The 21135-nt window shown below is 43.1% G+C and overlaps 1 protein-coding gene across 1 annotated transcript in view; it reads right to left on the bottom strand.

Moving 5' to 3' along the window:
• The window catches only part of LOC138764119 (uncharacterized), a 612644-nt gene that overhangs the window by 340753 nt on the left and 250756 nt on the right, over positions 1 to 21135 (bottom strand). Inside the window, exons 3-4 of the mRNA XM_069939530.1 lie at positions 12809 to 12936; positions 6733 to 6762 (exon numbers count right to left, since the gene is read on the bottom strand). Coding sequence (XP_069795631.1) covers positions 6733 to 6762; positions 12809 to 12936 — 158 coding nt within the window. The remainder of the gene's footprint in view (positions 1 to 6732; positions 6763 to 12808; positions 12937 to 21135) is intronic.

Here is a 21135-nt window from a genome sequence, read left to right as displayed (position 1 = left end):
AGGCGCCCATTGTCGTTGCACTTGCCGACGCCATGCTTGCCCAGGATTCCTGGCCAGGTTTCTGAGTCTTTGCCGACACGAGCGTTGAAGTCGCCCAGGATGACAACCTTGTCGGCTGTAGGGGTGCGTTGGATGAGGTTGCGCAGGTCGGTGTAGAACTTGTCCTTTTCTGCTGGTTCCGCCTGGAGGGTTGGAGCATAGACACTGATGAGGGTGATGCGACGCTTGTTTTGAAGGGAGAGTCGCATGGACATGATTCGGTCCGAGAGGCCTGTCGGAAGGTTTTCGAGTTTGGAGGCATGAAGCTCTTGACCATGAAGCCTACACCAGATAGGCGTCGTTGCCCATTCAGAGCCAGCTCTTCAGCGCTTGACGTCCTGCTTTGCGGAAACTGCCAAAATGTTTGGCCTGGAAGTCAGCCTGAAGAAAACGGAGGTCCTCCATCAGCCAGCTCCCCACCATGACTACCAGCCCCCCCACATCTCCATTGGGCACACAAAACTCAAAACGGTCAACCAGTTTACCTATCTCGGCTGCACCATTTCATCAGATGCAAGGATCGACAATGAGATAGACAACAGACTCGCCAAGGCAAATAGCGCCTTTGGAAGACTACACAAAAGAGTCTGGAAAAACAACCAACTGAAAAACCTCACAAAGATAAGCGTATACAGAGCTGTTGTCATACCCACACTCCTGTTCGGCTCCGAATCATGGGTCCTCTACTGGCATCACCTACGGCTCCTAGAACGCTTCCACCAGCGTTGTCTCCGCTCCATCCTCAACATCCATTGGAGCGCTTTCATCCCTAATGTCAAAGTACTTGAGATGGCAGAGGTCGACAGCAGCAAGTCCACGCTGCTGAAGATCCAGCTGCGCTGGGTGGGTCACGTCTCCAGAATGGAGGACCATCGCCTTCCCAAGATCGTGTTATATGGCGAGCTCTCCACTGGCCACCGTGACAGAGGTGCACCAAAGAAAAGGTACAAGGACTGCCTAAAGAAATCTCTTGGTGCCTGCCACATTGACCACCGTCAGTGGGCTGATATCGCCTCAAACCGTGCATCTTGGCGCCTCACAGTTTGGCGGGCAGCAACCTCCTTTGAAGAAGACCGCAGAGCCCACCTCACTGACAAAAGGCAAAGGAGGAAAAACCCAACACCCAACCCCAACCAACCAATTTTCCCCTGCAGCCGCTGCATCCGTGTCTGCCTGTCCCGCATCGGACTTGTCAGCCACAAACGAGCCTGCAGCTGACGTAGACTTTTACCCCCTCCATAAATCTTCGTCCGCGAAGCCAAGCCAAAGATATTACAATGACTAGTTTTTTATTGTCAAGGACTTAATGACACCAGCACTCTCTCTTCTTTCTTGACTTTCAGATTTCTCCTTGGAAAACAATGGAAATAACCAAGGGTGATCAGGCTGATTCATGGTCTGAAGTGCAACATCATTGCTTTTGGCAATGGTAATTTTAACATCCGTGCTTAACTTGGCATGATGAGGGCATTTTTCCACACCAACAATCTATTCGAGAGGAAATGCACTGGATGCAAATATTTCATGAAACAGAGATGGTGTGCTGATCTCAATTCCCTTGTTTGCTTGAACTACCCTCCACCAACACCCCCACCCCCCCCCACCCCCGAAGCTCCAAGATGGTAATTCCTGACTGAGCCAGAGAACTCTGAACGGCCATTGATCTGAAACTTCATCTCTATTTCCCTCTCCATGCCCGACCAGGGAGGGATTTTTGTCTTGTCACTCTGAGTTTCCAGCAGGTTTTATTTTTATTTTCCAATTTTCTTCCCATTTTATGCACAGTCTGATTTTCCTTTACAATGAAGTCAATGAAATGAAAATCAGGCAAGGTGTATGCACCTGGCCACAGCACTTTACCCACTCCAGAAGAGAAAAGTTAAATGTTCAGGATGAGATGAAGGGCATCTTGACTGGTAAATGAGGAAAGAAATGAACATGAGATTTGGTGGTAAACAAGAACATCGGCAGATGTTGTGGCCTAGTGCAGTATGCAAAGTGCTGGAGAAACTCAGCAGGTCATGGTAGCATTTACAGAAAGTAACAGTCCATGTTTGCAGTGGTAGAGTGGTGTGCTGATGGTTGGCCCTGCCTCCTGGCTCCACCCCCATCTGCTCACATGTAACACTGGTGTCCTGCCTAATCCCAGAACCATTCCAAAGACTACTGTGGACCCTACCCTTAGTTATAAGCTAATAAAAGTGTTTGTTCTCGCTGTAGTCATGAGAGCTTTGATTCATGCTACAACGTTTCAGTCCTGAGCCCTTCCTCAGAAGTCCTGAAAATCTGGCGGATGCCTGAATAAAAAGGTGAGGTTGGGCAGAAAGGGTGAAAGGGAATGTGGGGGGCGGGGGGAGGTTGGTATGGACAGGGTAATAGGTAAGGAATGGATATAGGTGGGAGGGTAGAAAGCAAGAGGTTAAGTGATGGGAGAGAGGGCAGGAGGGAAAAGAAAGATAGCTGGCTGATAGGAGAAGGAAGAGAAGGAGGCAGGGCAGCTGGAGAGCCATTAGGCCCTTTCATGCCAGATCTCTGCTACAAGCGCAGAGGGAAAACATAAACTTACCTTTCATGGAGCAGCCCTAAAAGACTGCTCCTTCATCACTTTCACGTTGAGTAGCACCCTCCGGAGCTGATGAAGGTGGGGGGAGTGGGGGGGCCGACTGGTGCCGTAGCATGGCCCACCGAGTTGATGCCATTCAGATGCGCCGACGAGGGAAGAGCCCTATAGTGGATCATGGTGACCCCGGAGAAGACAAAACAGATACTTGTGATGTTTTCAGCCAGTCTTAGTATCCAGGCAGAGATCCAGCACATCCTCAGTGAGGCCATTCATGCTCCACTCCTGTGTCTCAAGCTGGCGACGTCACTGCGACGCCATCAGCCCACCTCTGACCAGCCGCGCTCTGCCGATTACCCTTCTCCGAGAGGGGTCGCAGTTGGCGCCTTGGAGCCGGCCACGGCGCATTCAAGGTAAGTCTCCCATCATCAAGGCCGAGAATCTCCGCCTTTACAGTCAGGCTTTTTCATTGCATAAAAGGGCCAAATATTGAAGCAGCCTGGATGGAGGATAAGAATTAAATGATCTGGTGATGCAATTGAAGGAATAGGTACAGGCCCTACTTTCTGAAATAACATTCATAGCTACCTTGATGAAGAGTTTGCCCAAAATGTTGGTTAGCTATCTTTACCTTTGCTATATTAAGTACACTGCTTGACCTGCTTGGTTTCTCCAGCATTTTGTTTTTACTTTGTAGTTGCCTCGAAGGGAGAGGGAAAAAATATTGTTGCCAAGGCGTCATGGACGCACGTCATAAAACAAAGTGCTTTTCAGCTCAGTGATCGTTCCACCAGATCTGCAGCATTTGCTGTGAATTTCATGGCTTATTTTCAATAGTTCTAGAATCTGCCAAGTGATATGACCACATTTTAGCTGAACATAATCAGCTGAAGCAGCAGACTGATTGCACTTTATGTCGATCTCTTTGCACAGGGGAGAGAATTTCACTTCACTTTTTCGGCTCAGTGATAGATGCTCAGTGTGTTAGATGATGAACAGGTTATTGGTAAATCATCTGGACACAAAGCACCACAAAAATGTATTTGTTCTAAAGTAAAACAAGTTTTGATTGATGAAGAATGCTGCGGGGGTATTATGGTTATCTTCCCAAAGTAGTCATTCAGTCATAACGTGGATTCCATCCATCCAGAGACACATTAGACCCGTCACAGCTCAACAACTCCAAGAAAAATATCAGGAGCAGGGCACCCGCTATAATGCATGACATTCTTTAACCTCATTAAAACCTTTAATTCCATTAGGTAGGAGGGACTATGGGCCCACTCGTCTTAAATTTTGCTGCTCACAGAAATTCACCTCCATCTTAGGTTTGCTTCAAGATGGCCTGCAAGCAGGCAACCAATGGGTTGACATCAGAACCGAACGTCGTGAAGACTGATGTCAAACAAGGCTGAGTCTTTTCCTGTCAAGCCTCGAAATTTTTCTCATTGCTACGTTTTGCCTCACCTTCAACAACTTGCAATGGGAGGGGAGCTAAATTTCAGAACCAAAGAGAAACTACTAAACCTGCCATGATTAAACTCGAGAACCAAAATCACTTGAACATTAATAACCGAGACGTAATAGGCAGAGGATGCAAGCTTATGTGCACGTGTTTTGGCCAAGCTTCAAGAGACAACGGACATATTTACTGAACGATACAAGAAGATGAGGCTAAGGGTCAAGATCCATGAGATCAAGTAAAAAACAGAATGCTGGAGAAACTCAGCAGGTGAAACCGTGTACTTTATGTAGCAAAGAAACATAACCAACATTTCAGGCTTTGAGTTCTTCACGAGTATGACAAAATGTGGGCAGGCACCTGAACAAAGCGGGAGTGGGAGGAGCACAGTCCCACAGGCAGGAGGCTGGATAGGGAGGGAGGGCAGACCAGCAAACAAGTGAAAGGGGGGGATGGCTCCGTGAATGGAGAAGGAAGAGGGTGGAGAGGTGGAGGAAAGACATGGATGGAGAAGAGGGAGGAAGAATGGGGAGTACACTAGCTGAAATTGAAGAAGTCTATGTTAATGCCATCTGCCTAGAGAGTGTCCAGACCGAAAATTAAGTGTTGCTTCACTTGTTTGACTGCGGGAGACATCTGCTGTTCCTGTTGTGGCCTTCTCTACATCAGAGAGAATGGACGCAGACTGGGAGATCGCTTCGCTGAGCACATTCGTCCTGTCTGCATCAGTGATGGGGATCTCCCAGTGGCCAACAATTTCAATCCTGCACCCTACTCCCATTTTTACATGTCTGTCCACGTATTCATGCACTGTCATGCCAAGACCACCTGTAAGTTGGAGGAGCAACACTTAATTTTGCGTCTGGGCGCTCTCCAGCCAGCTGGCTTGAACATTGAATTTTCTGGCTTCTGCTAACCTGCTCTCCAATCTCCCTCCCTTCCCACTCCTTCTGTTTCTTACCTCCAGTTCTCCACCCCTTCCTTCTCCATTCACTTCCCCCCTCCCTTATCCACCTCTTACCTCCTACCTGTGGGACTGTGCTCCTCCTCCTGCTCCTTCCCTCCACCATTTTGTTCAGGCCCCAGCCTACATTTTGTCATACCTTCATGAAGGGCTCAAACCTGAAACATTGATTAGGTAACTATCTTTGCTACATAAAGGACCCTGTTTCACCTGCTGAGTTTCTCCAGCATTGTGTTTTTACTTCAATCACGGTGTCTGCAGACTTTCATATTTTACTCCATGAGATCAAGGTTGTCTATCAACCTGAGCCCACAGCATCACCCTGCGTTCCATTTAATAAAGGAGGGCTTGGAAAATTAGGGTGACTTACCAGACCTCTGGAATTAACTTCTAGCCAGAGCACACTTCAATGATGAAATTCAACACCGCTTTCAATGTACCAGGATCAGCCTTGTTGATTGAGGAAAAGACCCTGAAGGTCAAGGCCCAGCATAAAACAAGTTCTACTTGGTTGCAGTATTATCGGCCATCCTTTATACTTCGAGACCTGGAACATCTCAAGACATTGGAAAAATACCACCAATGCTGTCACTGCAAACTCCAATTTACTGGAATAATGAATAACCAATAGCAGTGGACCTTTTCCAGGCTAACAGCACCAATTAAAAACAGTCAGCTCATTGAACAGGGCATGTCATTCATATACCAGGCACCAGACCCAAAAAGGACACACGATTCTGAGCTCCATCAAGGGAAAAGATTACCAGGAAGACAGAACCAAAGCTTCAAGGACGCGCATCCTCCCCACTGATTCCTGAGAACCTCTGGTCCATCACTACTCAAAGAGGAGGAGGATGTGGAATTGTATTGGCAACTTCAAAGCCACAAATCTGAAGCATACAGATGCCTTAGGAAGCTGTTGGAAGGAGTCAAGAACCTCACAAACCACCCACACACGTGCTCCATCAGCCACCTCCTGTCACTTCAGTCGGTCAGAATGCCACGATGGTCTCCATCGACACCTCAGAACCCAAAAGCTGGAGTGGAGGTTATCCTTGATCTCAAAGGACTTCTACAGAACACGGCAAAGTGTGTGGTGCCCAATGCTACTGTTTTGGGAACTCGTGAAAATGAACACTTCCCCCACTGAACTTCTTAAAGCACAGAATCTTCCTAATTGTCAGTGCCCTTAATGGTGATGTCCTTACATTGTCATTTGAGTACGTGCCTGCCCCTTGCAATTAAAAAAATGTCTTTCTTACTTCCAGTTTCTCCACTAAGGTCCCCGGCACAGGCATTAAAATCCATGCTCTTCTCCTTTAAGAGAAGGGAAGCTAACTGATGCTTGCACATTATGATTTTGTCCCCCTTACTTATGAGTGTGACCACTGAGTAGGATGGTTGGTGCTGGCTCTGGGCAGATAGGTTCAGTCATTAGCGAGTGAAAATGGACATGGGTTAATCACCCAGTTCCTAATTTAGTTTCCAATTTATTTCCTGAAGAACACCTGAGTAAACATTGAATCAAATTTCACTGTAAGGATAATAAACAGCATTCTAATGCTGAAGCAATTTAAAAAAAATGATAATATGACAGTTATGTAACTGAATGGACATAACTCAGATTATAAAGCCCTGGTTCCAACAAAGGAATCATGAATCATACCTTTAGGAGCACAGTCTGAGGTAATATTGAAAATTACTCACTTTCACGGTCTGCCCAGCCTCAGGACCATCCTACAGGAAGGAAGAAGAGATAAAATGAAGAATTAATGGTTTACAATAATCTGGTGACAGTCAAGAAACAGTTGAAGCTGTCGAAGTATGTAATAGGAATCAGTTTTGTGTGTGAGCTGAGCAATAATTCTATTTTGGAAAACATTTTTTGTCTTCACAAAGTTGTGAAAATGAATCTCTACAAAGCTCTTTGAAATGTGATGAGGTAGAGCTTTCCATGGTAGATTAAATACCTCAATGAAATAAGCACAATTCTGTTAAATTGCTTAATTCATCTGTAGTCTGTTGTGACAATGTACGGATTTTTTTTTTTAAATATCATTTCTCGTTGCTTTTCAAGAACAGGTGTTTGACAATGATCCATTGGTTTGGATTTTTACAGGGTAAAATTGAATAAGTTGAAATCAGAAAACTCAGAAATGCTGGAAATATGAGGCTCCAGACAAGGATCTAATTAAAGATCTCATTAAAAATTGTTCACAATATTTCAGCCAGATCACAAGGCTATAAATGACTTCCAGGCATTAGAAAATTAAAAAAACAGTAGCAACAGGGGTCATATAAGCCTCCTTGAGGCTGCTCTGCTATTCAATAATTTCAAGGCAAATCCTTTACTTTTAATCCACATCTGCACCTCATCTTCATATCTCTTAAACACAAAAGGATTCAATATCAACATTGAATATATTCATTGCTATTCAACCACGGTGTACCCACTCTGGTGGAGAACTCCCAAACGTTCACATACCTCTGGGGACAGAACTATCCAGAGATAATGTACCCTCACCTTCTCGTTTTCAACCCTCCAGTCACAGAAAATAACTTCTCAGCATCTTTGTGTTCGTCTCAGAATTTTATATATTGTTCGGAGAAATTGCACGTCATGCTCCTGAACTCCATTGAGTATAGATTCATTTTGCTTGATAGTTCCCCATGGGAAAACTCCACATTCAGGATTCAAAACCAGTGAATCTCTACTGCACTGCCTCCAGAACGTCGACATCACTGCACACCAATGTTCACAAGTTTATCACCACCTAAATAACTGTTTTCCTTCCATAAAAAATGTTCAATTATTTTTTGATTAAACGTCACCTGCCTCTTTCTTCCTCACCAACTTAACTGTCTGCATCATTTTGCAAACTGCGTGTATCCTCCTCGCACCTTCTCTTTCCACATAGTTATTATCTATTATTGAGCCAAATCATGAGATGGGTCTCAGATTCATAAACAGCCATGAATAAGAAGCAGTGGATACACAAGCATATCCACAACTTCCACACTGAGTATTGCAGCACTCTGTTCTCGCTGCTGCCATCAGGAAAGAGGTAGAAGTGCCACAAGACTTGTACCTCCAGGTTCAGGAACAGCTGCTATCCCTCTACCATCAGACTCCTGCACAACAAACTCAATCAGGGACTAAGGCTCCACTTTTACACTTGATTGATTTCTTTTCTCTCTCTGTATTGCAGTTAGTTTACATTTCTTTTTTTTCACGTGTCCATTAAGTATAATTTTTTTTGCACTACCAATAAGTGGTAAATTCTGCCAAGCCCATGGGAAAAAGAATCTCATGGCTGTGTGCGATGTCACATATGTTTCTTTGGCTTGGCTTCACGGACGAAGATTTATGGAGGGGGTAAATGTCCACGTCAGCTGCAGGCTCGTTTGTGGCTGACAAGTCCGATGCGGGACAGGCAGACACGGTTGCAGCGGTTGCAGGGGAAAATTGGTTGGTTGGGGTTGGGTGTTGGGTTTTTCCTCCTTTGCCTTTTGTCAGTGAGGTGGGCTCTGCGGTCTTCTTCAAAGGAGGTTGCTGCCTGCCAAATTGTGAGGCGCCAAGATGCACGGTTTGAGGCGATATCAGCCCACTGGCGGTGGTCAATGTGGCAGGCACCAAGAGATTTCTTTAGGCAGTCCTTGTACCTTTTCTTTGGTGCACCTCTGTCACGGTGGCCAGTGGAGAGCTCGCCATATAACATGATCTTGGGAAGGCGATGGTCCTCCATTCTGGAGATGTGACCCACCCAGCGCAGCTGGATCTTCAGCAGCGTGGACTCGATGCTGTCGACCTCTGCCATCTCGAGTACTTCGACGTTAGGGATGAAAGCACTCCAATGAATGTTGAGGATGGAGCGGAGACAACGCTGGTGGAAGCGTTCTAGGAGCCGTAGGTGATGCCGGTAGAGGACCCATGATTCGGAGCCGAACAGGAGTGTGGGTATGAAAAATGGCTCTGTATATGCTTATCTTTGTGAGGTTTTTCCAGATTCCAGGGATTTGATCTCTTGCTCTGCCCAATAATTCATTGTAACATCCAGGTCTTTGACAAGTTACCACATAGTAGGCTGATTTGGAAAATCAGATCATGCAAGATCCATTTCAGCTGGCCAATTGGATACAGAATTGGGTTGATGGCAGTGGACAGAGGGCAGTGTTTCTTAGAATGGACCAGTAGAATACCACAGGGATGGGTACTGTTTGTCATTAATATAAAGGAGTTGGATGCCAATGTAGTTTATATGGTTAGTAAGTTTGAAGATGACACCAAAATGAATGGTCTTGTGACTAGAGAAGATGGTTATCTAAAGGGCTTTACCTTCATGAATGCTCCCTGACTGGCTCCAAGGAGCCGACCAATCGCTCTCCGAGGTAATGTCAGCGGCGGAGTGCAGCACTCCACCACACATCATGAATGTACTGCTGCTGCAAGCAGCAGGCTGATGACATCTCGGTGACATAGTCAGCCTGAGACGCAGAAGCAGGATTTTTAAAATGCCAACAGCGTGCATGGCAGGGAAGCATCTCTGCCTGGACACTAAGACTGGCTGCAAACATCCCAATCAACGTTCCTGCCTGCTCGGAGGCCGCCATTCTCCACTCGGGGGCTCTTTCTGCACTCGGCCCGTGTAAATAACATCAACTTGGAAGATGGCACCACGGCCCCATTCGGCTCCGGAGGACACGACGGGGCGGCGCTCTTCATGAAAGCGGTGCAAGAACAGTCTTTTAAGGCTGCTCCATGAAAGGGTAAGTCCAGATTTTTCTCTGCGAATTTAGCCAGCCTCTAGACGGAGACTCGACGTGAAACCACTTTAAGATTACAACAGGATCAAGATGAGCTGGGAAGGAGGATCAAGGAAAAGCAGTTGGGACTTAATTTGGACAAGCGCGAGGTTCTAAACTTGAGTTGGTTAAATCAGAACAGGACTTACAAGTTGAATGAGAGGGCCCAGAAGAGTGTTGTAGAACAACAAGACTTGGGGTTCCGGTACATAGTTCCATGAAAGTGCTGATGGTGGTAAAGAAGGCACATCATGTTACAATTGTACAAAACATTGGTGAGACGCACTTGGACGTATTGGGCTCAGTTTTAATCTCTCAGCTAAGGGAAAGATATCATTAAGCTGGAAAGAGCGGAGAAAAGATTCATGAGAAGGTTACGGGGACTGGATGGCTTGAATTATAAGGCGAGGCTCAATAGGCTTGCAGTTTTACCCTGGAGCGCAGTTTCATCTGAAGGGGTAAAATGAAGAGGATAATGAATGATACAAAAATTTGGCTTTTGGTTGACAGAGAGGAGGAAAACATTAGACTTCAGAGAGGGATTAAATAGCTTGTTAGTTGAGCAAATAAAAATGGACACGGATGTTAATGATGTGGAGAGGGAAAGAGAATAGACACTGAATGGGAGATTAGAATATAACAGAACAGCGCAAAAGGGAGCAAAAAACAATCTGAGAAAGGAATTCAGGAGTTGAACAGCTTCTATGGCGCTGGCAGAAAGTATTAATGTTTCAGGTTCAAACCCTCCATCAAGACTGATTATGGAGAAGGGAGATGGTATAAGGGGGGGGAGAAGGTAAGAGACCAAGTTAGAAGCCAGCTAAGGATCTTCCGGGATTCTTACTTGATTTTGGCTTTATTTTAGCAGTATCTGCGGGATTTTCAGATTTTAGATCTATTGTCAGAGTGCATACATGACATCACATACAACTCTGAGATTCTTTTTCCTGTGGGCGTGGTAGAATTACCATTAATTGGTAGTGCAAAAATAAACTGTACACAGTGTAAACATGTAAACAAATAAAGAATTGTAAACAGATAATGAATGTAAACAAACCGTGCAATACAGAGAGAACAAAAAGAAAATCAATAAAGTGCACAAGTAAGGAGTCCTTAAATGAGTCTCTGATTAAGTTTGTCACTGAGGTGTCTGACGGTGGAGGGGTTCCTGAACCTGGTGGTGTGAGTAATGTGGCACCTATACCTCTTTCCTGATGGCAGCAGTGAGAACAGAGCATGTGCTGGATGGTGTGGGTCTTTGATGATTGCTGCTGTCCTCGGAAGACAGCGTTCCCTGTAGATGTACTCAATAGTGGGGAGGGTTTTTGCCTTTGATGTCCTGGGCTGTCTCCACTACCTTGTGGAGGGCTTTGCGCTCCGGGGTATTGGTGTTCCCAAACCAGACCGTGATGCAGCCAGATTGTACACTTTCCACCACACCTCTGTAGAAATTTCCAAGGTTTCAGGTGTCATACCAAACTTCCACAACTTCTGAGAGAGGTGCTGACATGCATTCTTTACAATGCCATTGATGTGTTGGGTCCAGAAAAGCTCCTCCAAGATAGTGCCTCCCAATTTGCTCACCCTCTCCACCTCCGATTCCCCAATGATCATTGCATTACATATCTCTGGCTTTCTGAAGTCAACAATCAGCTCCTTAATTTTAGTGACATTGAGTGCAAGATTGCTGTTGGTGCCCCATTCAACCAAGTTTTCAATCTCCCTCCTGTATGCTGACTCATCACCTTCCTTTATACAACCCACTACCGTGATATTGTCGGCAATATTTGTAGGTGGTGTTATTTGTAGATGGTGTTATTTTATTCCTGGCAATAAATAAAAATGGCTGTGGACCAAAGAAAGCCGTAAAATGCACAAGTGCCTTTCATTGGCAAATAATGAAAAAGAAAAGTAGAACAGTCAAAAATTGGAAAAAAAAGAGCTGTAGATACTTAGCTGCTTCTTTTTTCTTTGCCAATCTGCCTTTATCTTTCAACAAATTGTTTTTTCTTCCATTGAATAATGAATTTAATATTCAGTATAACACCAGAATTTACCAATACCTGTCCGTATGTTCAGAAATGGCTTCCATTTTCAGTACTTATATACAAAGATTATTCTTAACACATTGACATTGAACAAAAGACTACCCAGAGCTCAGCCACTAGAAGCGACTGGAGAGATGCTGTAGGCAAAGTCATTCAATCTATCCACTGGACATAGCTGGTAGAATGATAATCGTGATGAAAATGAGTTTATTGTCATATCATAACATAACATAACAACAATTACAGCACGGAAACAGGCCATTAGGCCCTTCTAGTCCGCACCGAACCAAACACCCCTTTCTAGTCCCACCTCCCTGCACAATGCCCATAACCCTCCATCTTCTTCTCATCCATATACCTGTCCAACCTTTTCTTAAATAATACAATTGACTCCGCCGCCACTATTTCTCCCGGAAGATCATTCCACACGGCTACCACTCTCTGAGTAAAGAAGTTCCCCCTCATGTTACCTCTAAACCTCTGCCCCTTAATTCTTAACTCATGTCCTCTTGTTTTAATCTTTCCTCCTCTTAACGGAAATAGTCTATCCACATCCATTCTGTCTATCCCTTTCATAATCTTAAATACTTCTATCAAATCCCCTCTTAACCTTCTACGCTCCAAAGAATAAAGACCCAATCTGTCCAATCTCTCTCCATTCAACTATATACATATGCACTGAAATTCTTACTTGCCGCTGCTGAACAGGTATTTTGTAAAAAAAATTACAAAACAATTAAAAGAAAACAGTAACAATGGAAGACAATTGAATAAAAAAAGAGAAAATAAATTTTAAAAGATAGGTATTAAATATTCACAGAAAAGCATGGGCTCCATATTCTCAATGCTGTGGTCATTTGAAGTACAGTACTTCATTTATGATACCGAATTAGTATGTTTCCAGTCACTATTTATGAAAGGAAATCACAAACCTGAATGGCAATGGTCAAAGACGTTCCTTTGAAATGTTGCTCCACAACCTTCGCCACTTGTTGGGTTGTCTGAAACAAGTCTGAGAGTTCCTCTGGTTGAAGATCACGAAACCGTTCCACGACTCTGACTGGACACACCAACACATCTTTATTGTATGCAATTAAGGAAGTGCAAGGGATCATCGCATTGAAAATAGATCACACTAAAATTAAAACTGCATTGAAACGTTTTGTTTGGGCAGCTGCCTACATTTTGCTCATACTTTGAAGGGCTCAAGCCCGATACATTGGTCATGTATCTTTGCTACATAAAGTACACTGTTGGACCTGCTGAGCTTCTCCAGCATTGATTTTTTAACTGAAATATTCCCCTCTTCCATTCAACATGCTCAAGAAATTTATTTAATTTCTGCACATTTTCTGAATGACATCTTGAGATGAAGTCAAGAAACGGTAGGTCATATTTGTCAATATTATTTCAGGAACAATAACGAACACCCCCAGCTTCATTGGAGAAGTAATTTTTCATTCAACAGATAAGTACTGCAAAACAATTAAGGGAGTTTCTACCATCTAGATCAAAATATCATCCTGAAAAATTCCTCTTTGCCTTTCAGCAAAATCGTCAATGCATTTGACTGAAGGTTTGAATGAGGCCATCACGTTATGCTCAAAATCTACAACGCACTGTTTCCAGCTGCAATTTTACAATTGATCAAACCTAATTTCCATATTCCTTAACCTGAACTTTGAAATTTATTGCTTAAATTATATGCAATTATTATTTGCACTCTTGTCAATAGATTGAATGGCACTTAAAGTGAAGGTGCAACACATGATCGATCCATAACACTGAAAATTTGAATGCATTCTAAGAGTACTTTGAACCACAGAACCATAAAACCATAAAACAATCGAGCACAGAAACAAGCTCTTTGGCCAATCTAGGTTGAGCTGAAATATTTTCCACCTAGTTCAATCAACACATACCCAAAACATAGCCCCTCATATTACTCCCATCCATGTATATATCCCAATTTATCTTACACATTAAAATCAAACCTGAATCTACCTCTTTCACCAGCAGTTCGTGAATGGTTGCCTGAAACATTTCACTTGTCCTTAAATCATGTCTCATCCAACCGCAGTGGAAAAAGCCTGTTTGCATGTACTTTGTCGATGCTTCTGCATACTTTTGCATACCTCTATCAAATCTCCCCTCATTCTCCAACACTCCACAGAGTAAAGTTGTAATCTATTTGACCTTTCCCAAAAACTCTGCTCAAGTCCTGACAACATCCAAGTAAATTTTCTCTGTATCTTCCAACCTTATTGATATTTTTGTTGCAGTTAACTGACTAACACAGCACACAATATTCCAAATTTGGCTTCATCTATGTTTTACACAACTTTAATATAACAACCCAATTCATAACCTCAATACTTTGATTTATGACGGCCAATATGGCAATTTCAATGAATTATGTACAGCAGGGGTGTCAAACTCAAATTCACGGAGGGCCAAAATTAAAAACTTGGACTAAGTCGAGGGCCGAACTAAATATTTATTGAAAATTTTCAACAACATCTGCATGTTTTCTCTTCTTTCAACATATGTAATGTTAAACTTTTTCTTATTAAAATAAATGTTTAATAATAGTTTTGGATAAACTCTTTCCAGAAGTATTAACAAATGAGAAATAAAATATTCAATAAATAATATTTCTCTATAGAAGATATGTCAAATGTTGATAGTGTGCTGTCGAATAGTAAAATCTGAGGGCTATTGAGAATGTGGGAGAATAACATGATTCCTGAAACAATCAAATGGGTGACTGATTATGGGCATGAACTGTAGCAGGGTTATTTGCCATGCCCTTTTTCCATTGGTACAGATATCTTTTGTTTTACACACTTTTCAAGTTTTATGCCTAATGAGCTTGTATCCAGGTGCAGGACCATTTTTAACCAGGAATATATTTATCACTGTGACATGAAACTATTGGAAGATCGTTTTACCTTGAGATTAAAGTTCATAATACTTACTCAGGCCTGTGTGCGGGAGGGTGGGGTTTGCGGGCGATCGGGTTGGACAACGACAGTGCGGGGGCATCGGCTCTCGCTGCAGGGCGGCATCTCGACGGATCAGCGGCCCCGTCACCGTGAGTCGCGGATCGGCCTGCGGCAGGGAGGGGGAGTGGGCAACGGACCTGGCGAGGTCAGGCCCGAGGCCTCCGGTTCTGGGCGCTGGGAAGCGGCCTTGGCTTCCCCTGACACCGGCCAGGCCCCAAAACCAAAGTCCACGGTGAGACCCTGCAATGTAAACAGAGGAGGTGGGGGCGATTAGCAGGCTGACACCAATGCATTCTGGGATTTGTTGTATTTGTTGTATTAGAGGCCACCTCTAATACATTTTTGAAATGATCTTGCGGGCAAAATATAATTATATTGCGGGCCAAATTTGGCCCGCGGGCCAGAGTTTGACATGTGTGATGTACAGTATGTATTCCCAGAGCCATCTGTTCTATCATATTCCACTGTTTGCCGTGCAAGTCCTACCTTGGTTTCTTTTCCCAAAACATCTCACATTTGTCCACATTAAATTCCATCTGCCATTTTGCAGAACATTTTTCCAGCTGGTCCAGATCCCACTGCAAGCTTTGAAGGCCTTCCTTGGTGACCACCACACCCTGAATCTTAATGTCATTTGCATACTTGCTGACCTAATTTTCCACATAATCATCCAGATTGTTATTAGAGATGATAGACAACAATGGACCCAGCACCAATTTCTGAGTCACACCACCGGTCACAGGCCTTCAAAGAGAGAGACATCATCTCCTAGTGCTCTCGGTCTTCGCCTGCAAACTTAATGTCGAATTCAGTTTACTACCTCAACCTGGATACCGAGCAATTGAACCTTCTTGCCAACCTCCTATCCGGCATCTGTTCAAAGACTTCAGTGCATGTTTAGTGATTGAACATCTAGGGAGTTCAAGCAGTTGAAGTCTATTACATAAATAAATATAATAATGCTGACCCAGAATTGATGAAGAACACAGACTGGAATATACAGTATTTGAAGAGAATTTGGCATCTTGTAGTTCAGCTGATAAACTGCCTCTATTGAGGCAGTTTACGAAAGGATCTGAGCTGTAATATGCATGGGTGCTATGTAACACACGTTGTGGTTTATGGAGTGTTTTCTGAATACTTACTCTCAATAAAGTGGCGACCTTCAATTTTGATGTTCTGCTTTCTCAACTGAACTGCCAAGTCAAACACTGACCTCTGTGCTGAGAAATCCTGAAGTTAAACCAAACTGAAGAGCAACCCATTTAAATTCCTAATTCCGGTTATAATCATAGGAAAGCGTTGCTGCCTGTTTATATTGAGGATTGGTCAAACAAATTGCCTAACTCAGTGGTTTTCCATCTTTTACATCCACACCCCATCTTAAGTCTTCCTTTACTTACAGTGGACCACCCATAGCAAACATACAGACCACCAGAGGTCTGAAGATCACATTGTGAGAAATATTACCACACTAATCCCTCAGTTCCTTTTGTTCATCAATTTTTTCCAGTCACTCTGGAAAGCATTTTATACACTGTATGATGCCTTTTTTTGCCATCAGCCATCAAAACATCATGACTTGGTACTAGGTTTCCTGAAATGATGTTGTGAAGACAAATTACCTCTTACTGAGTCACAATGAGCATATTTGGTTAGCTTTTGGGGATTATGATAGACAACTTCGAGCTGAACACAAAGATAATTTCAGATTTGCTGTATTACATAGGAAGTTAGAGAAACATTAAATTAACTTTTATTGAATTTGGCATGCTTTAATCACATAATGATTCTGACACACTACGTTAGCTCAAATGACCTAAAAATGTTTTGCCGCTGATGTTTTTTTTAAACTCATGATGCCTCCCGTGTCAGTGTCAAACAATAGTTGGCCAGCATCGATGGATTCCAGTTGCCCTGAGACCGCTATTCCATGGTTGCAACATCCTGGTGAAACCTTTCACTACTGCACCAAGATCAGCAGGGAAGAAGTCCACGAGCAAATACAGAAAATAAATTTTCAATGGCACATCGGACTTCATGGTTTTATCCGCTTGAAATAGATTTAAAATATGACAGGAAATCACAAAAATAGGTTTGATCTGTGATAGGAACATTTTAAGGTGATTTACATGATCAGCAGCCCAAAATCCACAAAATATACCCAGAAGTGTTCAGGAAGCAAAATCTTTATTGTCAGTGTAATCAAACTGATTAAAATTAAAGTACAGTACAATTCCGATTATTGGAAAATGTTTGGGACCGGACATTTTTCAGTTAACCAGATTTTACGGATAACTGTGAAATTGCATTAAACAGGCCAGTCGCACCAGCAGTTGAACAACAAGAAGAAAAACAATGGAAGGTTTTTCAAGCATGAAATAATGTTTAATTCTTACCAAAAAACAACGTAATCAGCCCAGTCGAGATACATCGTCTCACTCTTTAAGGGGGGAGGTGTACCATCCTGGGTACAAATTGACCTGCAAGTGGTAGCTGAGAAGGTGGTAGAGGACTTTATTTATAAATGGGATGCCAAATTGTTATCTGAGAAAATAGACAGCCCTATACTAAAACAAATAATCTCCATTTGGAATAAAATTAACCAATATGTAGGAATCAAAGTGGGACTGACCCCAAAAGCACCCCGACTCCAAATAGATTAATACCATTGACAGTGGGTAACAAGATCCTGGACACCTGGTGTCACAATGGCGTCAGGTGCATAGAGGAAAGTTATGAATGAGGGTGGCTAATGTCATTTGAACGATTTAGGAACAAGTATGATTTATCAATTAAGAAGTTTCACTGGTACCTTCAGATAAGATCTTTTCTACAGGACAAATTAGGTTCGACTTTGGCCCTACCAGCAAGCAGTGGCATAAAGACCCTGATTCGAAGAGGGAACACATGGAAATTCATCACCCAATGTATCTCTTGCTCCAAGTGGAGGGACCTAAACCAGACAGAGATGGGAGTCAGAATTATGAATAACCTGTGTCGGACCAGCATGGCTGCAATTATTAACGCACAGTGCAGGCTGGTACAACACAATTTCCTACAACAACTGTACCCGACGCTGCAAAAATTGAATAGATCTAAATCAGAATTATCAGACCAAAGCTTCAGATATCTTCCCTGTCCACCCCTCAGTAGTCAGGGGGTGGGGGGCACATCCCAGCCCAATCAGGAAAAAGTCAAAATTTAAAAAAACAGCCTGAGCACTGGCCATCATGATGTGACAAATCCATAAACCCATGATATATGTTTCATACCTTTGTTGTGAACATCCTGCATGTTATGTATAACTGTGGTTGGTTAAGTCTTAAATGTGCAGGGGGTAAGGGGGGGGGGGTGGGAAAGGGATATAAAAAGCTTGAACTCGACAGAAAATCTTGTATAAACTTGATAATTGTAAACTGTAATCAAAGTTAATGTTGTCAACATTAATATCGATAAGAATGATAACTGTTTGAGTTTAAGTATAGAAAATCAAAAATTAAATATTAAAAGTGATGTGATCTCTGCTTGCAAGATAAATGCATAACTTGAAGAAAAGATCCTTTTTTAAAAAAAATCAACTTGTCACATCATGCTGTAGCCGAAAAAAAATTTGGATAACCGAGAATTTCAGTAAAGTGGTTTTTCGGATAATCTGAAATTCTTTTTATCGATGAAATCCAATTGAACCTAAAATGGTAAAGCTTTGTCAGTTTGTTTTTGCACATTTGCATGAATGGTGCACACATCCCGCTCCAGTATTCGTGGGACTCAACTGTTAAGTAACCTGCCTTATATTAACTGTGAAGTGTTTTGAAAGGCTGGTGGTGAACCACATCAGCCCCTGTCTGAGGAGTGACATGGATCCATTCCAGTTCGCCGATCGTGGAAACAAGTCTATAGCGGATGCCATCTAACTGACTCCACACAAAGACCTGAAACACCTGGACAGCAAAGATGCATTCATCAGGATGCTCTTTATTGACTACAGTTCAGCATTTAACACCATCATGTTCGAGCAAACGCAGCCTCACTTCATTCGATCGGAGCCCGGCCACATAGGCATCCCGGACGAGGTCGCTAGTGATCTCGGCAGCAGTTTTGTCCACACAGTTACAGTCCTTGCCCAATGCCTTTAGTACTTGTAAATATGCCCTGCTGGACTCACCGGGCTGTTGCTTCCTCGACGCAAGCACGAGCCGGACATGAACTCTGTTCACCGGTTGATCATACAGTCCTTTCAGTACCTTTATGGCTGCGGTGTAAGTGGTCTCATCCTGGATGTTCTCGTAGACTCTCAAGGACACCATAGACAGCAATGCTGTTAGACGCTGGTTATCCTCCTCTACCTGAATGAATCTCAGGAAGTTTTCAAAGTTCAGCAGCCAGAACTTAAAGGCTTTGAAGGCTGTAGCTGACTGTGGGTCGATATCAAGTTTTTCTGGCCGAGTTAAACGCTCCATCCCTTTCAAAAAAAATTCCTTTTGCTAATAAAATTGTAGAGCTCGTCGAAAGAACCAAAGACTTGTTGATCCAAACCAAGGCTTTTATTAGCAAAAGACCGGAGCTCTTCACAGGTGGCCGACCAGTCCGGAATGATCCGACCTGGCTAGGGACACAACCCTTTAAGGCCCAAACAATAGGTGTGGCTTAGCTCTCAGCCAATCGCTGTAAGCACAGTCTAGATACAGTAACTATATACACTATGTACATTGGTGATAGATCTGTACTATCACAACCATCATCCCCTCAAAATTAATCAGCAAACTCCAAGACGTGGAGTTAACACCCTACTGTGTAATTGAATCAGGAACTACCTCATCTCCAGAAAACAATCAGTGAAGATCCACAATGTTCATCGGTACTGGAACACCAGTGTTCTACTCATTTTATACCTACAACTGTGTAGCTCAGTACAACAATAACACCATCTATAAATTTGCCGACAATAGAGGGTTGTAGAAAGGAAGGGGATGAGTCAACATAGATTGGATATTGAAAATGTGGCTGAATGGTCCACCAACAACTACCTTGCACCCAATGTCACCAAAACTAAGGAGCTGACTCTTGACTTCAGGAAAGGAAAGCCTGTAGTTAACAATCCAGTAGTCATTGAGGGATTAGAGGTGGAGAGAGTGAGCAAATTTAGGTTCTTGGGAGTCATTATCTTGGAGGATCTTCCCTAGACCCAAAACACCAATGGCATCGTGAAGAAAGCATGTCAGCGCTTCGACTTCCTCTGGAGTTTGCGGAGGTTTGGTATGACATCGTAAACCCTGGGAAATTTCAACAAAGGTTTGATGGAAAGTGTGCTGACCGACTGCATCGTGGTCTGGTTTGGGAACACCATTACCCTTGAGCATAAAGCCCTGCAAAAGATAGTGGATATAGCCCAGGTCATCACAGGAAAAACTCTCACCACTATTGAATACATCTACAGGGAATATTGCCGTCAGAGGGCAACAGCAATCATCAAAGACCCACACCACCCTGCACATGCTCTGTTCTTGCTGCTGCCGTCAGGAAAGAGGTGTAGGTGGCACAAGACTCAAACCACCATGTTCAGGAACAGCTTCTGCCCCTTCACCATCAGACTCCTCAACAACAAATTCAATCAAGGACTCATTTAAAGACTCTTACATGTGCACTTTATTGATATTTTTATTCTCTATTTCAGTTTGTTTACATTCATTAACTTTTTACAGTTCTTTATTTGTTTACATGTATACGCTGTGAACCCTCCTTTTACACTGCCAATAAGTGGTAATTCTGCCTCGCCCGCAGGAAAAAGAATTGCAGGGTTGCATGTGATGTCATGTATGTACTCCGTCAATAAACCTGAAATCAGATAGTGTCGGATTTCTCCAGGTCATTGGTTTTCTCCATAGATGCATGGGTTGTTGGGTTAATCAGCTACCTGAAATCATCTCGGGTAATGCAATCTCAGGGAGTTAATAAGAATGTGTGAAGGCTTAAATTAATGTTGGATGAGTGAGTTTTGAGGCTTGATGGTCAGTTCAGGCTTGATAAGTCTCAGGTTTATTTTATGTGCTGTATCTGTCAAGGATTCTAATTCCCCCCCTTAAAATAAAGGTGAAATCCCTCAAATGCTTTAATATTTCAATACATTTTTTTTCTCTTTTCTACATGCATAAAATGAAAACCAGCAAAAATGGAAACCATAAATCAAGACAAGTTGTGCAATTTCTTTTCTCTTTGCACTGCTTATCTTTTTATTTTTTTCTCTTGATTTT

Source organism: Narcine bancroftii, chromosome 5, assembly GCF_036971445.1.
Source record: "Narcine bancroftii isolate sNarBan1 chromosome 5, sNarBan1.hap1, whole genome shotgun sequence".
Taxonomy (NCBI): Eukaryota; Metazoa; Chordata; class Chondrichthyes; order Torpediniformes; family Narcinidae; genus Narcine; species Narcine bancroftii.
Note: the sequence above shows the minus strand (reverse complement) of the source record. Positions and strands in the feature narration are given on the sequence as shown.